The sequence below is a fragment of the Lissotriton helveticus genome, chromosome 11, assembly GCF_964261635.1.
Source record: "Lissotriton helveticus chromosome 11, aLisHel1.1, whole genome shotgun sequence".
Classification (NCBI taxonomy): domain Eukaryota; kingdom Metazoa; phylum Chordata; class Amphibia; order Caudata; family Salamandridae; genus Lissotriton; species Lissotriton helveticus.
The window spans coordinates 10081490-10101951 of NC_136072.1; the positions used below are offsets into that span (position 1 = coordinate 10081490).

Below are 20462 nucleotides of genomic sequence, written 5' to 3' on the forward strand. Positions count from 1 at the left end.
CACACAAACCTTCTTCGATAGGACCAGCATAATAGTAAAATAGTCAAAACGTTGTAGAAAAGGGAGGGGATCAATATAGCACGAAAGGGTCAGAAGAGTCAAGTCTCGAAGTCTATCAGAAACACGAAAGTCAATCCAAAGAATATCGAGGGAGGTCTCCAGAAGGGTTGAGTGCAAACCGGGCCCAGGGAGTGAGTGTCTATGGGACCCTTGCAATTAAATGAATCATACAGACAAGTCCTCATTTGCCACCTTCAACCAACGTGTTTTCGTCTGGTGGAGATCATGCCCCCTGTTCCTCTTGAAGCCACCCTTGTCTGTTAAGTTGGGTTTGGTGATTCTTCTTTCCAGCCAGTCGCCACCCATCCAGCATTTCCCATGCCTCTTCAGGGGTAGCAAAAAACCAAGTCCTCCCTTAACTTGGCTGGGAAGAGCATCGCATTTTTATTGTCTTTCTCCCGCAGTGCTCTTTTGATTTTGAGGAAGCTGTGTCTCTGACGTTGCACATGGAGTGTAAAATCTGGAAGAAAGGTCACTTTACTGTTTTTGAATTCCATTGGAGATGTTGTAGGGCAGTATGATATCTCTGTCCCTGTAGTGGAATATACTTGCCCCTATAGGCCTCCGGGGGGCACTAGGTTTTGGCTTGCATCCGGGCACTCTGTGCGCCCTCTCGAACGTAAACAATTTTGACAATCAAGTAGTCTTTAAGTGGGCCAGGACCAGATCCTCCACAAATAAGTCCAATGCCTGCCCCTCCTCGCGTTCAGGAACCCCAAGTATTCGCACAATATTGCACCTCGAGCGCCCTTCATTTTCATCAAGCTGGGCCTCGATCCTTTCACCATGGGCCTGAAGCTCGGCCACCCTCTGCTGAAGGGCGAACGTGTCCTTGACTAGGAAACCTGCAGTTGATTCGACGTCCTTGAGTCTAGTGTTCATAGAACGCATATCCGCTCTGATATCCTGAGGAAACAGAGTCAATCCTGGACTCCAGAGCTGTTCTCACCATCATGATAGCCATCATTATATCTTGGAGAGTCAACTCCTGAGCACCAGCAACTTCCTGTTGATTCTCAGGCGGGTCGTCTGATTCCCTGTCTTTGGGGCCGGTGTCTTTACTCCAAGCGTACTTATCCAGTTTGAACTGCATAGAGGACTTGGTGTTTCGACCACCGGCCATATTAGGGCAGTGCCAATCCCTGGTCAAGGGGACAAAACTGGCTGGTTAGTTCTTTTATTTCACTGACTTAGTTCTACGAGATTACAGCCTCCCACCAGGACGACTCGGGCGGTTGTGCTGGTCACCACTTTTTGCTATAGGTCTTTTGAGCAAATCCACTACCACTCTGTGTGTGGTTGCCTTCAGTGATGTACCGGCTTTTCTTCAAACAGCGGGCCGCTGGGATAACTCCGAGACTCCTACTACCCCCTGGCTCCTCTTTTCAAGCATCAGGCCACCTCCCAGGCCCACAAGCGGCAGTTGTAGCCTCAGGACAAGAAAGCCATTCAGTCAACACCACCACTCCGCTTCCTTATGAATGCGACAGAGAGGGCAGACTTTCCCCTGATTGGCAGAGCAGCCCTGATAATGTCGCAGTGCTAACAGGGCTAAAGAACGATGATGGTTTCAACCCAGATCTGTGACTGGGGGTGAGTGTCTGAAAAGTTTCAGTGCTCCGTCCATCATCTCCTTTTGTTTGCCTTTTACAGGGGTCAGGTACCACCTCAGGCAGCAACTGTAGGCCGCAGGTGCCAGGGGCCCTGCCAGAGGCCCCCAAAGTCATTTTCCGACAGCCTTTCTGTGGTGAAAAACTAACTTGGAAAGGCTGTTGGAAACCGAAAACATAATCCCGATGGCGGAAACGCCATCCATAGGGCGCTACGGTGCTATTCCAACCAACATAAATACTCTGTGAGTCGGTTGGAACTGATTCTGAATGACTGGCCGGGGATGTATGATGTTACAACGCAGGCTATTACAACGCCTGCCTTTACAACGTGGTTTTTACATCGCAATCCATTACAACGCATAGCGCTTTGGGGTGCTGGATAGTGAATAGTTTAATTTACTATTCCAACTCCAGTCCCCGTGGACACTAGGGAAGGTGTTGGATAGTAAATTAAACGTATTCCCTATCCTAGAGCGCCCCCCAGCGCAATGCGTTGTAATGGTTTGCGTTGTAATGACCGCGTTGTAATGGTAGTGCGTTGTAATAGTTTTGTTGTAAAGGTTGTTCACCACTGGCCGGTTTACGTTCCCAGCCGTGAACATTGTAATCCTGCGATTGGACTGTAAACCGTACGAGTCAGTCAGAAGGGCTATGATAGAGTCAGGAAGATTCCGACCGTCGGGCAGAGGCTTTCCACCCAACATCCTCATTTAAAACTACAAGGCCTATTACGATGTTTGTCATCCGACCTGCAATAGAAAAATTGATGTTTTCAATCTTCCTTGCACCTTGTGCCAGGCACCACAAGTGCCCCCCAGGCCTCATTTCAGAGGCCTAGGGGGACGGGGGCCCTGCTAAGAGCCCCAAAATTCCCTTTCCATCTGCCTTTTTATAATAATAATAATCATCATTTGTAAAGTGCGACAATCACCCGTAAGGGTCTCTAGGCGCTGGGGGGCGTCGGGAAGATTAAGCACGCTATTGCCCAGAGTCACATGGTGCTGGGCTAACCTGCCACCAGAGCCGGGGATCGAAAGTTGATCCCCAGATTCCAGCGTCAGTCACTCTGGCCGCGGCGCCACACCTCTCCCGGAACGCCATGGAAAGGCAGACGGAAAAAGTAATCGAAATCCGTATGGCTGTGCCTGAATAGGCACAGACCGTATTGTAGGGATTACTTTTCCACCGCTGCCCGACAAGCTCAAGAAGACTGTCAGAACAGTAGCAGTCAGTCCCACCCCCCGATACCTGAGACCGCTGGATCGTAATCCGGTACTCAGACCACTTCAATGGATGTTGGTGGCCCACCACCGACGACCTGTCGGTGGTAGGCTCACCAACATCGGAATGGGAACATAAGACTCAATGTATGTGGGCATGACAAATTGAACAGCAGTCAAAGAAAATATGACATTTGTAGTAAATGAGAGGTAAAAAGGAAAGGAAAGAACCATGGTTCCAATAGGAGAGAGGAAATGGTGGAATGTGTGTCAGTATATGCACCAAAGGCTTTTCAGCCCTCACCTTCTCCCTGTTCTGAGCATCTGTGAATATGGTCTGCATTTAACACCGGTACCATCAAATACACTATTGGATTTCAAATCCTGCTATACAAGGTAGGGTTTTTGAGACTATGGAGTGTTTGACCTTCTACTGTTGTAGGGGTAAGATAGTTTACTGAATTACTAAGCTATCGCAGTTTGAAAGTACTTAAGATAAAAAACTAAACAGTCAAATGAATCAAGCTTAATTAAAAAAAGTTGACCCATACATTTATTTATTTTTTGAAAAACATGAATCAATGTGCCCAATTGCTGCTGATTGGACATTTAAGAAAGCTCAGACTTATGTTGAGAGCTGCATTATTAAAACTACTGCAATTCACCCGAAAGACATACAATATGATTAAAATGATTCCAGCAATAAATGTATTGCTACTTTCAAGGTGCCTATTTATTTTCTTGTGCTCAATTATGTTTTTCATATTTGTATATGTGTGGAAGAATTGTGATTTGGCTTATTTGCTTTCTGTGACTGAAATCATTACATTTAACCTAAGCTAATGATTATTTGTTTAAAACACTGTAGTTTTAAATGCTGGAATGGATTTTCTGTGTTTATTTATTATTAATCTTGAAGTAAACATTCACTGGCAAACACTAAGGTTCTTTAAGACATCAATACATTGATTAACCTCGCTTAGAGGATTAATGCTACTTCCTACCAATTGATGCATGTTTGAACCCTGTCAAACCATATCATTTACTGAAGTTAATACAAAGAGTACCCTTGATTATCCATTGCTGACCACCACCAGTTTGTAGGATTGTGATGTCTATTGCGACCGAGAGAATGGTATCATTGTAAACAATATTTATGTTAGGCTATGTTTCTATAGGCAATTTTGTGCTTAATGCCCATCATTTCTTTGTATGGTAAATGGTTCACAGTGATGTATAACAGATGGTTTTCGTTGTTTCACAACAAGTTTACTCAGATCAATCTTGTTCTCCTTCACAGGTGACAACCTCCAGACCGCTCTTACTGTTGCCAAACATTCAGGGATGGTCCCAAAAAGAAGCGAGGTGATTGTGGTCGAGGCCAATGGGCCAAAAGGATCCATACCCGCCACGCTCATATTTCAAACCCAGAAGGATAATGTTAGGAATGGGCAGGTGATCAATGGAACTATCTCTTCCTACTTAGATTATCTACTTTGGGATATATGAGGATGAATCATTTAGAAGAGACATATTAGCCGTTAATTGTGCACCTGATATGTTAAAAATAAGATAAAGTCAAATAGAATTTACAATTTCCCGAAATGTTAATCAAATGTTCTTGTACCCATATTTACCTGCAATGATATCCAGAGGCATTCATAACACTTATTTGCCTGAAGCAGTGTTCCAACCTGCCTGAGCAGAACCACAAAACTGGTTTAAACCTTCTGTGCCAATTAACCATTTGGGTTTGTAGACATTGACTACATTGATTTACTCTATGTCACTAACAATCTTGGAGGCTGATTTATATTGTGGCTCTAACGATACGCCATCACCACAGAGTATCCATACCACCAAGATAATGGTCTGACTGACCAATTTTTATGTGGGCAGACCATAGGTGTACTCATGGAGGAGGCTACTCCACCTCCAACAGCCCTGCAGAGTAAGGGCCATCAGAGGCAGAACTTAAAGTCCATCCACCTAGATTAGATGGGTGGAATTAGAGGTTCGCTTTCACTGCCAGTCACTGCTAGGAAAACCCTGGTGTTAATGGGAAGTGAAAACTGCTGCATGCTGCCCTCACCATGAAAGAGAACTCCCATTGCTGCAGGAGCATTTTGTTTTTGCTTCTTCCACTGTAAAATATAAAAGATCGACAGCAACTTTGAACAACAATCAGAACTAAGCATGGGCGGATCTAGCGGATCTCGCGTACGCGAACTTGCGGATTTACGGATTCGCAATCCGCGAAGATCCGCGAACTCTAGCGGATTTGCAGATTTTCCCGTTTTTTGTGTTGGCGCGCGTTCGCGCCGATTTTGGGACAAGTTCGCAATTGCGAACTTACTTTTCGGCTCGCAACGGCCGCGACTATGTTTTTTCTACGTCTGGTTTATCATCACAGGTTCACAGGACCCTCTGTTTCACCACTGCCACCCTCTGGGACACCCATGCCACCCTCTGGTACATCCTCACTGCCACCCATTAGGTTTATTTATCACTGTAGATTATGGTGGTTGAAAAAAGCAAGCACACCTGCCCTTCTTCAACTGCCATCAATTAATTTGTGGGTCATTAATGTGTCAGTAATTTTGAAACTTCCAGTCTGGCTGGCACCTGCTTCCTTCCTTATCTATAATTTGCTTTTTGTTGCAGTGAAATTTTTTTTCACAGGACCTTTATGGTCTACTTGTAGCTATTCTATGAGCCTGCTGTTTGGGTCATAGCAGGGTCATAGAATAGTTGCAAACTCTGGAGGGGCTGAGGTTCCGTAAAAATTATTACGATGTTCTGGGCATTGCCGAATATAGACGAGTTTGGTATTTACGAACCACAAATGACGAGTTCGGCAAGTGTGCGAATTTTCGCTACGCTACCTGCCAGGGTTCGTCTAATATTACGTGTTCTTCATCTGAACCCTTGGGTTCCATTTTAGATACGGCATCCATTTTGTTTCTTGCCCTCACGTAGTCAGCGAGCAGGTAACTGTTCGCCCCTTGACCCTCTAGTTCCCAAGCCTTGCGGAAGACGCATATTCCTTTATGGCCGGAGAAAATGACACAGCAAAGGCAGATGGCACAGCTTGAGGGTAATCTGGTTGTACCGGTCTATTGTGACAGCCTTGCAGGCAATGGATCCAACTCTTTTGATCTCGCGATCATGCTTCCGATATTACCCCCACACTCTTTTCTCTACACGTGTCTGACTTCCTTGCAGCTGCTCTTGTCTCTTCTTCTTTGTCATTTACAACTCTAATGGGTGTGCCTAATGGTGGAAGATGTACTTTTACAGTTGGGAACCGGCATGGCTATTGTAATTATGTTCCGGGATTCTGAACACATGAAAGCGACCCTTTTGAAGTTTACTGTGGGAACCGGATTGTAATCTTTTGTCCACATGTTATGCAATGGCAACATTCTGTATAAAAGAGAGCGACCTACATATACAAATTGAAGCAGACTCTCAGAACCTACACACTGTTGTACTTCTTGTGACTTTTGCCTCCCTGCAGTAATAAACGCTGATCTTTGACGCCGAAGGAAGTATCCCGTGTCTCTGTAATTTGTGCGCCGAAACAGGTATCCCATGAAGGTTATAGGTGTTGTTCCCTGGCACCGCTGGTACTGTTAAAAGTCCAGTCCTTCAGTTGGCGCCCAACGTGGGGCGACTTCAGCGGTACCGGTCCAAAGCCTGATGATCGTGAGGAACTTCGTGTGAAATCTCCGAGGGAAGGTGCACCCCGCTTCATCGATCCTGTTGTCGAAATAAGTGGCCCGAAGTTTTTCCCTGCGAAGATTCCCGCCTCCTGACGGCTGCGACGGACCGATGCCCTGACTGTCGACCTGTCTTCGACGCCCGGTGCAGACCTTACGTACAAGCGAGACAACAGACGGGCCTTCCTGGTGACGCCATTGAAGTTCTGAGTTAAGTATTTGTGGGTCGCTCCCAGTCCTTAGTGGTTGTTCTAGCTTTTTGAAAGCTTTGTTGTTAGCCTTTAAGGTTTTGTTGTAATAGCTCACTGAGCTTTGTAATAGCCTCCTCAGGCTTTGTGGTTAGCTCTCCGAGCTTTGTGGTAGCCTTAAGGCTTTGTTGTATTGCATGGTTCCATTGCATTTGTGGTTCTTAGTATTGGTCCTTAGTATTATTTGACAGTTGCAATTGCCAAAAACCGAGGGTTTTGACTTACACGAGGTTTTATTGCCTCGGTAATCCTTGAAGTTTGATACTAGGTTAGTGTGCACGATGCCTAGCCATAGTGGTTTGTTTCGTATTTTCCAATGTTGCGCAATGGATTCCCGGTTGGAGGACTCGTGTCCGATACCTCCAGTTGGAACTCCGATACATGATCTTTATAGTCGACATGGGGTGGGTCCTATAATATATAATGATTATTGGGTCCGCTATACAAAGAAAGACGGTGACCTTAGATGGCCACCACATGGAACTTTTGAACTTTCGATTTTAGATAATCTTGAGGCTAAATTATTTTTAAAGAAAGCTAGGCCAGCTATGTTTGATTCCTTTCGGATATGGCGTAAAGAGGCCAAGCAGAAAGAAATCAAACAACTTAAAAAGGATCAAAAGCAAGGGTTTGTTCCGATAATGCAAGCTATACGAGAATGTAAACAGGATAAAGAAGAAAAGGAAATGGAAATCTCTACTAGATTGCATCACATGAAAATAGATAAATGTTACCCAGTTTTACCGAATAAACTAGAAAAGAAAGAAGAAGATTTGAAGGAGGATTCCTTGCTGTCATATTTGATGAAATCACCACCTCCTTATGTACAGGGTGCTACTGCTCCTGTAGCTGCTCCTGTTGTTCCTCCTGTTGTACCCCTTGTTGCTCCAGCGGCTGCGGGCCAGCCCGTTGTTAACCCTACGTTTGTTCCACCACCTGTCCTTGTTCCTACTGCTCCTGTACCTGTACCTTCGCAGACTGTTGTTTCTGCCACTCCGACTACCTTGTCCGTTCCTACTATGCCTTCCTTCACTTCTGGTGTTGTTGCCCCTGTTTTTCTTTCTCCTTCTGTTCGTAAGCGTGTTCCTAACTCTGTTGCTACCCTTTATTCACCTCTTTCTGGTCTATTATTTTCGTCTGATTCATCTGAAACTCCTCAGAGACGGAGTCAGATCCCTAGTGGTAGGGAGAAAGAGACGTTAATAACCATGGCACATAGGTGGATAAAACATCCTGCTAACTACACTCCACGTGTAGTCTTCGATACGTTTTCTCAGTTTAATGAGCCTACGCAGAGACTCGTATTTGAGGAGATGTGTAACTTTTTGAGGGAAGAATGGTATAATGATGATGTAGATAATGTACCGTCTGACATAATTGAACTTCAGAGTCACTTTTCGAACGGTATGATTATAGGAGACGATGTACGACGTGCCGTGGAACGCTTATTAGCGTTCAGATCCACCGCACATTCTCGGGTATCATTAGATGATACCACTGAGAACTGGAAAGCGGTTCCTGGTCAGTATCCCATGAGAGAGGTTCCGCCACTTTGGGTGCCTGGTGACCCTACTGCTAACCCTGTGGTTCTACCGCATTTTCGAAGGGTATGGATACATCTTCCATGGAAACGATCGGAAGTTTTGCAAGTGAAGCAATCCTTACCCGATCCACGTAAAAATCCGGCTGGTTATTATAAGGAGTTATCACAACTGGTGGAAGCTTCTATTATGAACCTTGCCGACATCGACATGTTGTTTGGCAATGTTGTACCGCAACCAGTTTGGGCTAAAATTCGTCAAGCCAATCACGCAGTTGAATTAGGGGGTGATTGGGCTGCACTGCTAGCAGCTGATGCATTACAAGTTGGTGGGGCTAAGCCTGACCAGTTGATCTTGGATTTGCCTCAGAAAATAATTACGCTCATGAAAACTCTCATGCCAGCGATGAAGGTGAACTGGGATAAGTTATCAGCTTGTAAGCAAAAGAAAGACGAGAGTGTCTCAGATTTCTTTACAAGGTTTGAGGAAGCGTTTGTCGACCACAGCGGCCAGGACATGGGCGCTGAGGGAGGCCAGCGGTTATTCGTTGACAAGTTCGTATCGAATTTGCTGCCTGAACTAAGCAACAAACTGAAGAATTCAGAGAGTGCGTGGGCAGTTTCAACCCCTGCGCAAATACTAGCAACGGCCCAGTATTATGAGAATAGGGAAAAAGAAGAAAGTGATCGTGTAGAAAAGAAAACGAAGGAGCTCAAAACGAAGGTTTTGTTGCAGCAAGCATACCCTCCACGATCAAACCAAAATGATTCACAACAGCAGTATCGGCCACGAGCACAGCTCGATAGGACACAGCCGCGCTCTGACAACTTTGATTACAGATCTTCACTTGGGTATAATCAGTGCGCATATTGTAGGAAAGAGGGACACCTAAAATATGATTGTCTTGCCTTACGAGACCGTCTGAATGGTGTGTCGACACGTGGAAACCGTGGTGGTGGTCCTCAACAGGCACCACGTGGTAGAGGTCGTGGTTCATCCCACAATCAGATTGATCGTCATCAAAATCAATCGGATGCGAATAATTATTTTGACCAGCGAAATGCGGGGTCAGTTCGATCTGCACAGTATAATGTGGATGATTATTACGTAGAGCATGAGACTGTTGTAAATGACCATTACTAGGACAGCCAACGACAAAGAGAGGGAGTAGTGTCAGTTCCGGTCGATCAGAGTGGGCCTTACGTTGCAGTGGCTACATCGGGTGTAGTTGAGCCTTTTCTGTTAGACACTGGTGCGACAAAAAGTTCCATCATGCATTCGAAACTCCCTGGCGCACCTTTGTCTGGCTTAACGAACGTTTCCGTTGGATTCTCTGGCGCCCCTGTTAGTAACCCAGTCTCTAATCCTTTGCCTCTTACGATTGGACCTCGTGAGCTAACGGCTCCACTGATTCTATCTACAGGTTGTGGTGAAAATCTTTTGGGCCTGGATTTGTTGAAACGATTATATGCAACATTGTATTGTTCCCCCGAAGGAGTGGAGCTTACATTGGGACGGAGAGTGATCTCTCCCATGTATTTGTCGGTCGATAGATTCCCACCGGAATTGAGTTCCCTCCCTGCGTCCTTATGGGCCACAGGTCCTAATGATGTAGGCCTGTTAGACATTCCACCCTATGTGATTCAATTGAAACCAAATGCGCGATTACCGCGTTTACCTCAATATCGTATTTCTCTTGAGGGCGAACGAGCGCTGTTAGCAATCGTTCATGATCTCATTGGAAAAGGTGTTGTTGAAGAAACTCGTGGAAATGTGTGTAATAGCCCTGTATTGCCAATTCTGAAACGAACTGACCCAACTAAACCTCCTGTGTATCGTTTCGTTATAGATTTAAGAGAAGTGAACAAAATAGTGGTTCCACAATTTCCTGTGGTCCCTGACATTACGGCTTTACTAACAATGATTCCGGCATCTGCCTCCTGGTTCACAGTGATCGATCTAAAGAATGCTTTCTTTAGCATCCCGATTGCAGAGGAAAGCAGAGACCTATTCGGATTCTCATTAGGTGGTCGCAGTTTTAGGCTAAAACGCGCTCCACAGGGCTACTGTGAGAGTCCGTCAATCTACAGCCAAGCACTTAAAGGTCAGCTTGATGCCTTTGTATTACCTAAAGGTGCAGCTTTGATTCAATACGTTGACGATCTTTTAGTGGCAGCTGATACAGAAGCTATTTGCAAAACGGCTACAGTATCATTGTTACACTATCTACATAACTTACACCACAAGGTATCGCCTTCAAAGCTACAGTATTGTTGTCAAGAAGTTACCTATCTAGGTCACTTATTGTCAAGAGAAGGGAGAAGGTTGACCCCGGAGAGAATTGCAGCGATTTCCCGAATGACTGTGCCAAAAACCCAGAGAGATGTTCGCGCCTTTTTAGGTATTACGTCTTATTGCAGACAATGGATTCCAAATTTTTCATTGTTGGCGAAACCATTGATAGCCCTTACGTGCAAGGATGTCCCATCCCCAGTACCTTGGTCTGAAGAATGTCAGAAAAGTTTTTCGGAACTGCGTAATGCGTTGTGTTCGGCTCCTGTGTTGGGCACTCCTGACTACAGTAAGCCGTTTACACTATACGTTCACGAGAGGGATGGTTGTGCGTTGAGTGTTCTGACACAACCTTTTGGTGGTAAGCAACGCCCATGTGCCTATTTTTCTTCGACTTTAGACCCAGTAGCAAGAGCTTTGCCAAGTTGTTTAAGGGCAACAGCGGCAGCTGCGGCGTCCATTCGACAGTCCGCAGGTTTAGTTATGGATAATATGCTCACGGTAATGGTTCCGCATGCAGTTGACACTCTATTGAATCGAACGAAAACTCAACATCTGACGAGCGCAAGATTGTCTGGATATGAGTTGACGTTGCTGGCCAGTCACATACGGATAAAACGATGTAATGTGTTGAATCCAGCAACATTGCTGCCGATCGACACAGAATCAAGTGGTGAAGCAGTACATGACTGCTATCTCAGAACTGAAGAGGAAACTAAGGGTCGTATTGACCTAAAAGATACTCCATTGACAGATCCCGATGGTACTTTGTATGTGGATGGTTCTTGTTTCAAGTTGCCGAACGGTGATGTGACGACTGCGTATGCTGTAGTTACATTGAGAACGATTGTGGAAAGCGAAAGACTAAGTCAGAATTCGGCTCAGGCTGCCGAGTTAATCACTTTGACGAGAGCGTGTGTGTTGTCTAAAGATAAACGGGTGAATGTGTTTACAGATAGTCAGTATGCGTTTGGCGTGGCACATAGTTTTGGACGACTGTGGAGAGAGAGAGGATTCCTTACGTCGCATGGCACGAAGATTCAACATGGTCAGCTTGTAAATGATCTTTTAGATGCACTCACATTGCCTAAACAAGTGGCCATAGTCAAATGTAGCGCACATCAGAAAGTAACGGACGATGTGGGTCGTGGTAATGCGTTTGCGGATGAAACGGCTAAAGAGACGGCTAAAGATTTGACGAACAGAATGTATGTTACGAGCTCAGTAAGATGGCCAACAGAGACTGGTATGTGTGAAGACACATTTGAAAGTGTGAAAGGAATACAGAATGAAGCCACTGAGACGGAAAGGACTAAATGGAGAGAGAGCACGGGAAGATTGGATGAGAATGGATGTTGGGTTGATTTATCAGAGAAGCAGAGATGGATGTTACCGGATGTGTATGTGCTCGCTGTTGTTACAATGGCTCATGGTATGGCACACATCAACACGAAAGGCATATGCAAGTTGTTGTCTCATGTATTGAAAAATGATGGGATTACTAAGTGCGCCGAGAGAGTGGTTAAGAATTGTATGGTATGTTTGATGCACAATCCTGGTAAGGGCACCCCCACTCCACCTGGCCATTTTGCCCCTCCTACGTACCCCTTCGAAGTTATCCAGTTGGACTTTATCCACATGGAGAGATGTAATAATTTGAAGTATGTGTTGGTTGTGGTGTGTGCATTTTCTAGGTGGATTGAGGCCTACCCCCTTAAGGATAATACGGCTTTATCCACGGCAAAAATTTTGCTCAAAGAGTATTTTCCCCGCTACGGAATGCCTCGGGTCGTATGGTCGGACAACGGAAGTGAGTTTGTTGGGAGTGTGATGAAGAGTGTGTGTCGCGGTTTAGGGATTGTACAAAAATTTCATAGTGCAAATCATCCACAATCAGCAGGATTGGTGGAAGGATATAATGGCACTTTAAAACTGAAATTGGCTAAAATTCAGGCAACAACTGGTTTATCATGGCCCGACGCTTTGCCTCTGGCTCTCCTGTCGACCAGGGCAACTGTACACTCTCGAGTAGGGCTCAGCCCATATGAGATTGTGTTCGGTCGTCCTGCTAATATATGGGGAGTCCCAAGACCTAAGGAATTTGACAGAATTGAATACCCTATGTTGATTGATTATCTCTATGATCTGACTGCTAAATTGAGTTTGATTCATCAACAGGTCTTTGAGTCTCTGCCATCACAAACAGAGGCTCCTGGTCATCGACTTCAACCAGGGGACTGGGTCCTCGTCAGAAACTACGGACGAAAACGAAACCTAGAACCAAGATTTGTGGGCCCGTTTCAGGTACAGCTGGCTACGAGGACGGCGGTTCGACTACACGGACGCCGGAATTGGGTACACGCTACCCACACCAAAAGAGTCCCGCTTCCTCTGCCGTCGGACACCTGGATGAGAAGAGGTCTTTCTTCATCTGAGACCGACACTCCACCACGTTTCGTTCCATTCAGCGAAGCTCGGCTTGTATCTGACACCGTTGCTGACTCCTCTCAAACAATTTCCTCCACGTCAACCTTGGAAAATTTGACTGTTGAACAATTGCCTGAACAATTGAACACTCCTTTGCCGTCCAATCCATTGTTTGAAGATCAGACTCGCCCTGGAAGTAGCCGATATTTTCTTCGTCCACGAACAAGCCATAAATAAAAAGATTTTTTTGTTTCTAGGTTCTACATTGTTCTGAAAACAGTGGACATTATATATTGTGTATCTTTTTCTTTTTTCGTACAGCCAAGAACATTATTTAGTTAGAACCTACCATCCAGGTTGACCGTAAGGCCGTGCGGGTACTTCCTTCTGTTTAGCAGCTATCGACACAAGGTTGGTTTCTATTATCAATTTCTGGGAACTCCTGGGAATTGATAACCGCTACTCAGAACGAAGTGCGTCAAGAACGTCGCGGACGGTCGTTAGGGGATGGAATCATCATTGTCTGAGCTGTCGAAGAGAGAAGAAATGTTGGCGCAAAGATCTACATTGCAGAAAATATGTCATACAAAATGGTTTTTCTCACAAGTAATCATACTGTTTCTCACCATATCTATGCTATTGGTAGGAGGAATATATTATGGGTCTCAGTTCTTATTGTCTTCTGCTACACCTACTCTTCCATCTCATGATCAATATGTCGTTTCTACTGTTTCTCCACATTCCTTTTATCCTCTGCCTCAACACGAACAAGTCAGACGTGCGGAATTCAGAAACAACTCTTTTATTCAACTCTTGCATCAGCATCAGTTAGTGGTAAACACTACCAATTGTTGGGTGTGTGGGTTAATGCCACATACCATGGATAAAGGTATTCCGTACTTAGTTCTGCCTTATAGTGCACAAGGGTCAGCTCGAGCATTACAAACTATGTTCCGTAGCGCACTAGATTCCTACCCCCATCGAGAACCACGCTCAGCAAACTCTGGTCCTGGCCCGTACCACAAGACTCTGGCGAGAGCTATTGCAGACTTAGATAGAGATATTTTTGACGCATCGCTCATCCCAGAGGAAGAGGTGCGAGCATATAAGGAACTAAGTGAAGCTGAGTACAGCTTATCAGTGGGTGAGAGGCAGCTTAAAAGCTCGCCACCGATATGGATTGTACCTCACCTTGGTAATTTCTGCTTGAAAGGTCTTGGTCGAAATCCGAGAGCTCAGTTTGGGGAGAGTGCTTGTACCGAGACATATGTCTTACCGACGCTCTCTTCCCCTGTCTTCCTGACTGCCAAGGGTACTTACTTTGTATGTTATGATCGAGCCTATACGTGGTTACCTCATGACTTCTCGGGTACCTGCTATATTGCAAATCTTTTGCCTCCGACTTTCACTGTGGCCTCTGATTACCACAGAAATAGAATTGTAAGAGGTGTGATTAGCAAAGAAGATACTTCCGGACAAGAAGAGGGAGACTTCTTTAAGGGTTTCCTACCGTTCTGGGGACCGATGGTTAATAGCAGGAACCTGAGGCAGTTAACTCGTGTAGTAGAATCAACTGCCAACATAACTGCAAATGCCCTTGGTAATTTAACAGCCGAAGTCCAGGCGGATAGACTGATGACGTTGCAGAACCGTATGGTTCTAGATATCGTTCTAGCAGATAGAGGTGGGGTTTGTAAAGTCATCCATTCGAGCTGCTGCATATTTATACCTGATAACGCTCCAACGGTTTATCAAGCCATCTCTAAGTTGCACAAAATTTCGGAGTCCATACACGTGGACAAAGGAAATTGGACGCTTCTGGGATGGTTTTGGGGTCTGATATCGACTTGGGGTTGGAAGATTCTGATGATCATAGGGGTTGTTGTGACATTTCTGTTCTCATGTTGTCTTTGTGTGCAATGTGGTCCTGCCTTATGTGGCCTTTGTGCTACGACGTGTATAAGACAGCCTGTTGTCACCAAAGAGGCATTGAAGGATAGAATAATGTATCAACAACATCTGAGTGATCTGATGAGTATCGAAATCGATTATGATTCCGACTAGTGCTTGCCTACATGAGGGCAAAAGGACCGTCTGAGGTTCCGTAAAAATTATTACGATGTTCTGGGCATTGCCGAATATAGACGAGTTTGGTATTTACGAACCACAAATGACGAGTTCGGCAAGTGTGCGAATTTTCGCTACGCTACCTGCCAGGGTTCGTCTAATATTACGTGTTCTTCATCTGAACCCTTGGGTTCCATTTTAGATACGGCATCCATTTTGTTTCTTGCCCTCACGTAGTCAGCGAGCAGGTAACTGTTCGCCCCTTGACCCTCTAGTTCCCAAGCCTTTCGGAAGACGCATATTCCTTTCATGCGTCTTTATGGCCGGAGAAAATGACACAGCAAAGGCAGATGGCACAGCTTGAGGGTAATCTGGTTGTACCGGTCTATTGTGACAGCCTTGCAGGCAATGGATCCAACTCTTTTGATCTCGCGATCATGCTTCCGATATTACCCCCACACTCTTTTCTCTACACGTGTCTGACTTCCTTGCAGCTGCTCTTGTCTCTTCTTCTTTGTCATTTACAACTCTAATGGGTGTGCCTAATGGTGGGAAGATGTACTTTTACAGTTGGGAACCGGCATGGCTATTGTAATTATGTTCCAGGATTCTGAACACATGAAAGCGACCCTTTTGAAGTTTACTGTGGGAACCGGATTGTAATCTTTTGTCCACATGTTATGCAATGGCAACATTCTGTATAAAAGAGAGCGACCTACATATACAAATTGAAGCAGACTCTCAGAACCTACACACTGTTGTACTTCTTGTGACTTTTGCCTCCCTGCAGTAATAAACGCTGATCTTTGACGCCGAAGGAAGTATCCCGTGTCTCTGTAATTTGTGCGCCGAAACAGGTATCCCATGAAGGTTATAGGTGTTGTTCCCTGGCACCGCTGGTACTGTTAAAAGTCCAGTCCTTCAGGGCCCCTCAGGAAGCACTACCTTGAATGTTACTAATGTTAAGTTTGAACTTTTGCACTTGCTCATTGCTTTCAGTTTAGCTAAAATCGTTTTTTTCTGCAATTTCGCGCGTTTTTTGGGGCTCGAATCCGTGCGAGATCGATTTCGGAAGCCGCGAATACGTGCGAATACAAAATTGTTTTTTGTGCGACGTGTATGTTCGCGTGATCTTGCGCGTGTTCGCGAGGCGCTTCTAGCTATACGTTTGCCAAGTTACCCTATCGGTCGTACACGGGCGCGGCCATCTTGTTTGCGTGACGTAATTCCGTTTCCGGCCGCTATGTGTAATCTCGCAAAGTGTGCTGCTCGCTAGTACAATTTCGCGCGTGCTCGCAAGGAAAATCTCGCGCGAACTTACCCACGCGGTCGTGAACGGGCGCGGCCATCTTGTTTCTCATTCATTGCTATGGTTCTGGGCATGCTTTCTCTATCCTCTCTCAATCTCTGCCATCCTTTGCTTGTTTGAAGTTTATTTGATCTAATTTTACTTATTATCTATCCCTCTATTTTTCTAGCTCTATATTTTTGTGTTTTCTGCTGCTTTTAGTTACTTTTAAACTACTTTTTTAAACTCTTTTCTTTTCTTCTTCACTATTCTATTTCTTGTTTATCATTTAACTGTATTTCTGCCCAGACCATGGTAAAGGGAGCCGGGAAGCACCCTGAGAAGGGGAAGGGTCCCGCACCCCGTGCCCGGCTCCCGTGCGGGCGTTTGAGGGGGGAGCAAGTGGTCCCGCGGGAGATCTTCAGCGCGGAGGAAGTGGCGGCACTGATCTTCCACGTCCAGCGCCGCCTCCCCAAGACGATCCTGGGAGGCGGCAAGATCGCGACTGGCTATGGCATCCGGGAGCGCCGCAAGCGGTGGGAGAAGGTGTGCAGGGCCATGTATAAGATCTCTGGGGTCCGGCGCACATATAACCAGGCCACCCACCGCTGGACCGATGTCATGGACCGGGAGCGGGACTTGCTGGATGCGCTCGGCGTAGAGGTCCCCGGGCTTGGTGAGTAGTAGTAGCTATTCATCACTACTCTGTTTTATCCGGCTCTGTTATTTGCAAATCTTTGTTCTTTACCAAGAGCAATAATGCTGCCGATTACATTGAGGTAAATTTTATTTCAAAATCTTCTATGCATTTCAGGTGCACTGCTCTCCTTCTCAGTAGCCTTGCTTGCTACTATGCTTCTTTGTTTTGTATGTTGTGTTCATAAGCATTTCATTGGCCTGAGAAATTATGTATGAGTGTAGTGTAAAGATAAGAACTGCGTAATGCTAGACAGTAAGGGTCATATTTTCAATTACCGGCGCATCCCTGCAAAGTAGCAGGGATGCGGCAGTAATTGTGTGCCATGCCACCACCACCCATTGGCCCAAAACGTCTCAGAAGCCTTACGCATCTGTGCCGTAAAGGCAGCGCATTGCTGGAGTTGCGTGCCAACGATGGCGCAGCTCCAGCAATGCTCTGGGGTACCCTATCTCCCCAATGCTGCATCAAGCCGTACGTCGGCTTCAAGCGCGCAGGGTTTGAGTCATGCATCATTGTCCAAAAAGTGACTGATTGACATCTTGTAGATTTCCCTCAGCCACTTTTAGGATTCGTTCCTGCGCAGGTACGCCCTTTTTAATATATACGCCGCACCAACACCATGGCGAGTCTTTTGTTCTGCCGCTGCGTCACAAAAGGCACGCAACAATGGAGGAAAATGAGCCGCAAGGGACTTCTAAATCAGCCCCAACAGACTGAAGTCCAGTCCTTCCTTTAGACACATGGCTATAAGAAGAAATAGTGGCGGTGGTGGGTGGATTGATAGTTTGAGTATTCACTGATCTGCAAGCAGGATGGACTTTGTCTGTCACTTCGCGTGCTGCGGACTGCTGCCTGCAGTGCCAGGCCTAGGCAAACCTCTTTAGTAGTCTGTTTATTGAGTTACATAGGAACTTTCTAAGTCAACGTTCCGCAAATCAGGCAATACGAATAACGTAGTATACCACATGAGATAGATCCCGTGGAATAGTTGTCTATCTATTTGCTATTTCTCCAAAATATTTTGTTATTGTTCTTTTGAAATGTTTGATTTGGTTGAAAAATCTCATCCATGTTTTCTGGTTTTTCTTTCTTTCATGTTGTACATCAGCTCCCCCCAAGGGCAAGAGGACACAGGAGGAGGGTGCTGAGGATGCAGGGCAGGATCGGGCAGGCGAGGGCTCCTTTGCTGGCCCCAGTAAGTTTACATTTTAATAAACAGTACCTATTTTTTCCTAGCGTTCCTCATTCGATTTTTTCTAAATCGTCTTTGATCTTCTTGTAGACTGGATATAAATTCTTATCCTGCCTCGAATATGACTCCCTGTGGTATTACTAGACTATTCTTATTAGTCTGTCTGTGTAGCTAACTAAGATTGGACATTTGGCAATTCCATTGGACTCCCATTCTATTCAGCAATAGCTCTATGCACTGTCTCCTTACTGACTAGATAGTGTGGCAGAGTCATTCAGCTCCCGAAGTCACCGATGATTGATCCCCAATGATCTCTAGATTATCGTACGCAGGACAAGAGAGTACGGAGTCACAGCACAGTCAAGAAGTGTCAGAGGCACTCATGCTTGCAAAAATTCCAAAACCTTTAGCTCATCCACTCTAGTCTGGAGGAACAAAAACCACAGAGTCTATTTAAGTTTAAAAGCTTTATTAAAAGTAAACACATTTATTAAAATCTACTTTGTCATAAAACTATTTAACTGAAAACGGAAAAGTGGTTAGTGAGTGCTGACGATTAATTGGACACATTTCTTGTGGTCGAGCCGAGCTCTCACCTGGTTTGAACTTGATCCTGGTCGTGTTCTTAGGAGTCAAGCTTCTGTCTGTTAGGAGAAAAAGTGGTGCGTGTTAAAAATCAAAAGCAAGCATTCATCAGTTGTGCATAAAAGTGCAGCAAGACAACAGCCTTCCCTGGAAAATGGGACATTTTTACTATGGAGTAGACAGTCACAAATTATTAATTGTATTCAGTTTTTTTAACATTTCTCCTAGACCAAATATTATATAGTAGTGAGTGGTGTATTCTAACATTCTTAAATGTACTTTGTAGGTGTAACATCTGGTGACGGGGCCAGCGCGGAGGTGGCTGTGTTGGGCGAGGACTCGGAGGACTCTGGGGAGGAGGCGGTGCAAGAGCCAGCGGACGGTCCTGTGGGGGTTCAAACGGTGGTGGCGGAAACAGGTAAGCTATATATTCCTTACTTATTGAGATTGAAGACTGCATAGTGTGCTTTCTGCACGGGTGTATTACAATTACAAATCAACCAGGTAGTAGCCTCCTCGAAATGTACTTCGACTTAGCTGTGAAGTTTTTGGTGAGAAGAATCCCAATAAGTTCTTAGACGAACGTGATGGATGGGATGAACGAAAAGCGAAAGAAGGGTGTAAGTAAGTGGGACGCGAACTTGTATGATGGCTGGCAAAGAAGAACGATATGTGTTTGCTTGGCCCCCGAGGTGGCTGGGAAGGAAAGAATATGGTATGGTGCATGGCTGGGTCAATGATGAAGCAAGGATAAGTGGAAGGACAGCAGCCTGGGTGGGTGAAACAGAAACTGTATGTGTGCGTATACTTTGACTGAATGGATGCCTGGAGCATGGTATTCTCTGACTCTTAGATAGCACATGTGTATCTAGAGAGAGTAGATGGTCGCCAGATGAAGTAAGTGTTACCTTGAAGAGCATGTACCACCGCACCCGCACGTCCGTTCCAGTGCAGGGAAGGCAAGGAAAAGAAATTGTAAATGTGTCCAATACTACCATGAATAGTAGCAGTACTTTGTATTGCGTCTGCAATCACAGCATATATCTGGTTATTACGGTGGACACTCCGTACCTCTCTTAATAACTTTAGTTTACTTGTAGTACGTCATTCATGTGTGGGTGTATCACTGTTCACTCAATATTAAGCAAAGCACCTAAAGTCATCCCATATGTCATCAAATACGTCCCATGTGAAATGATAGATAATCAAATTAGTTAGCTTCTTCATTTTCCTTTTCTAGTACTCATTTGCACTGTAGGGTGAAAGGTAAATTAATTAAGCAGTAGCCCTTGTAACAGAGTATTCTCAGTGCCACCCGTAATAGAAAAGTAATAGCTTCACCACCTGCATGTACTGGACCGGTACAGTAACGCAAGTCTGTCTCACTCATCATGGTGTGCAACTTTTTTTCTTGGGTGCAAGTTCACTGTGCTGTCCATGTCATTCTGCCGGCTTGCATAAGATAACGTACCAATTTCCCTAAACAAGAGAGAAGAAGAAGAATAAG

General features: G+C 45.3%; 1 protein-coding gene across 1 annotated transcript in view; it reads left to right on the forward strand.

The window, feature by feature from the left end:
- The window catches only part of LOC144792084 (putative cation-transporting ATPase 13A4), a 439619-nt gene that overhangs the window by 288858 nt on the left and 130299 nt on the right, over positions 1 to 20462 (forward strand). The window contains exon 21 of the mRNA XM_078666936.1: positions 4194 to 4348. Within this exon, the coding sequence (XP_078523062.1) occupies positions 4194 to 4348 (155 nt within the window). The remainder of the gene's footprint in view (positions 1 to 4193; positions 4349 to 20462) is intronic.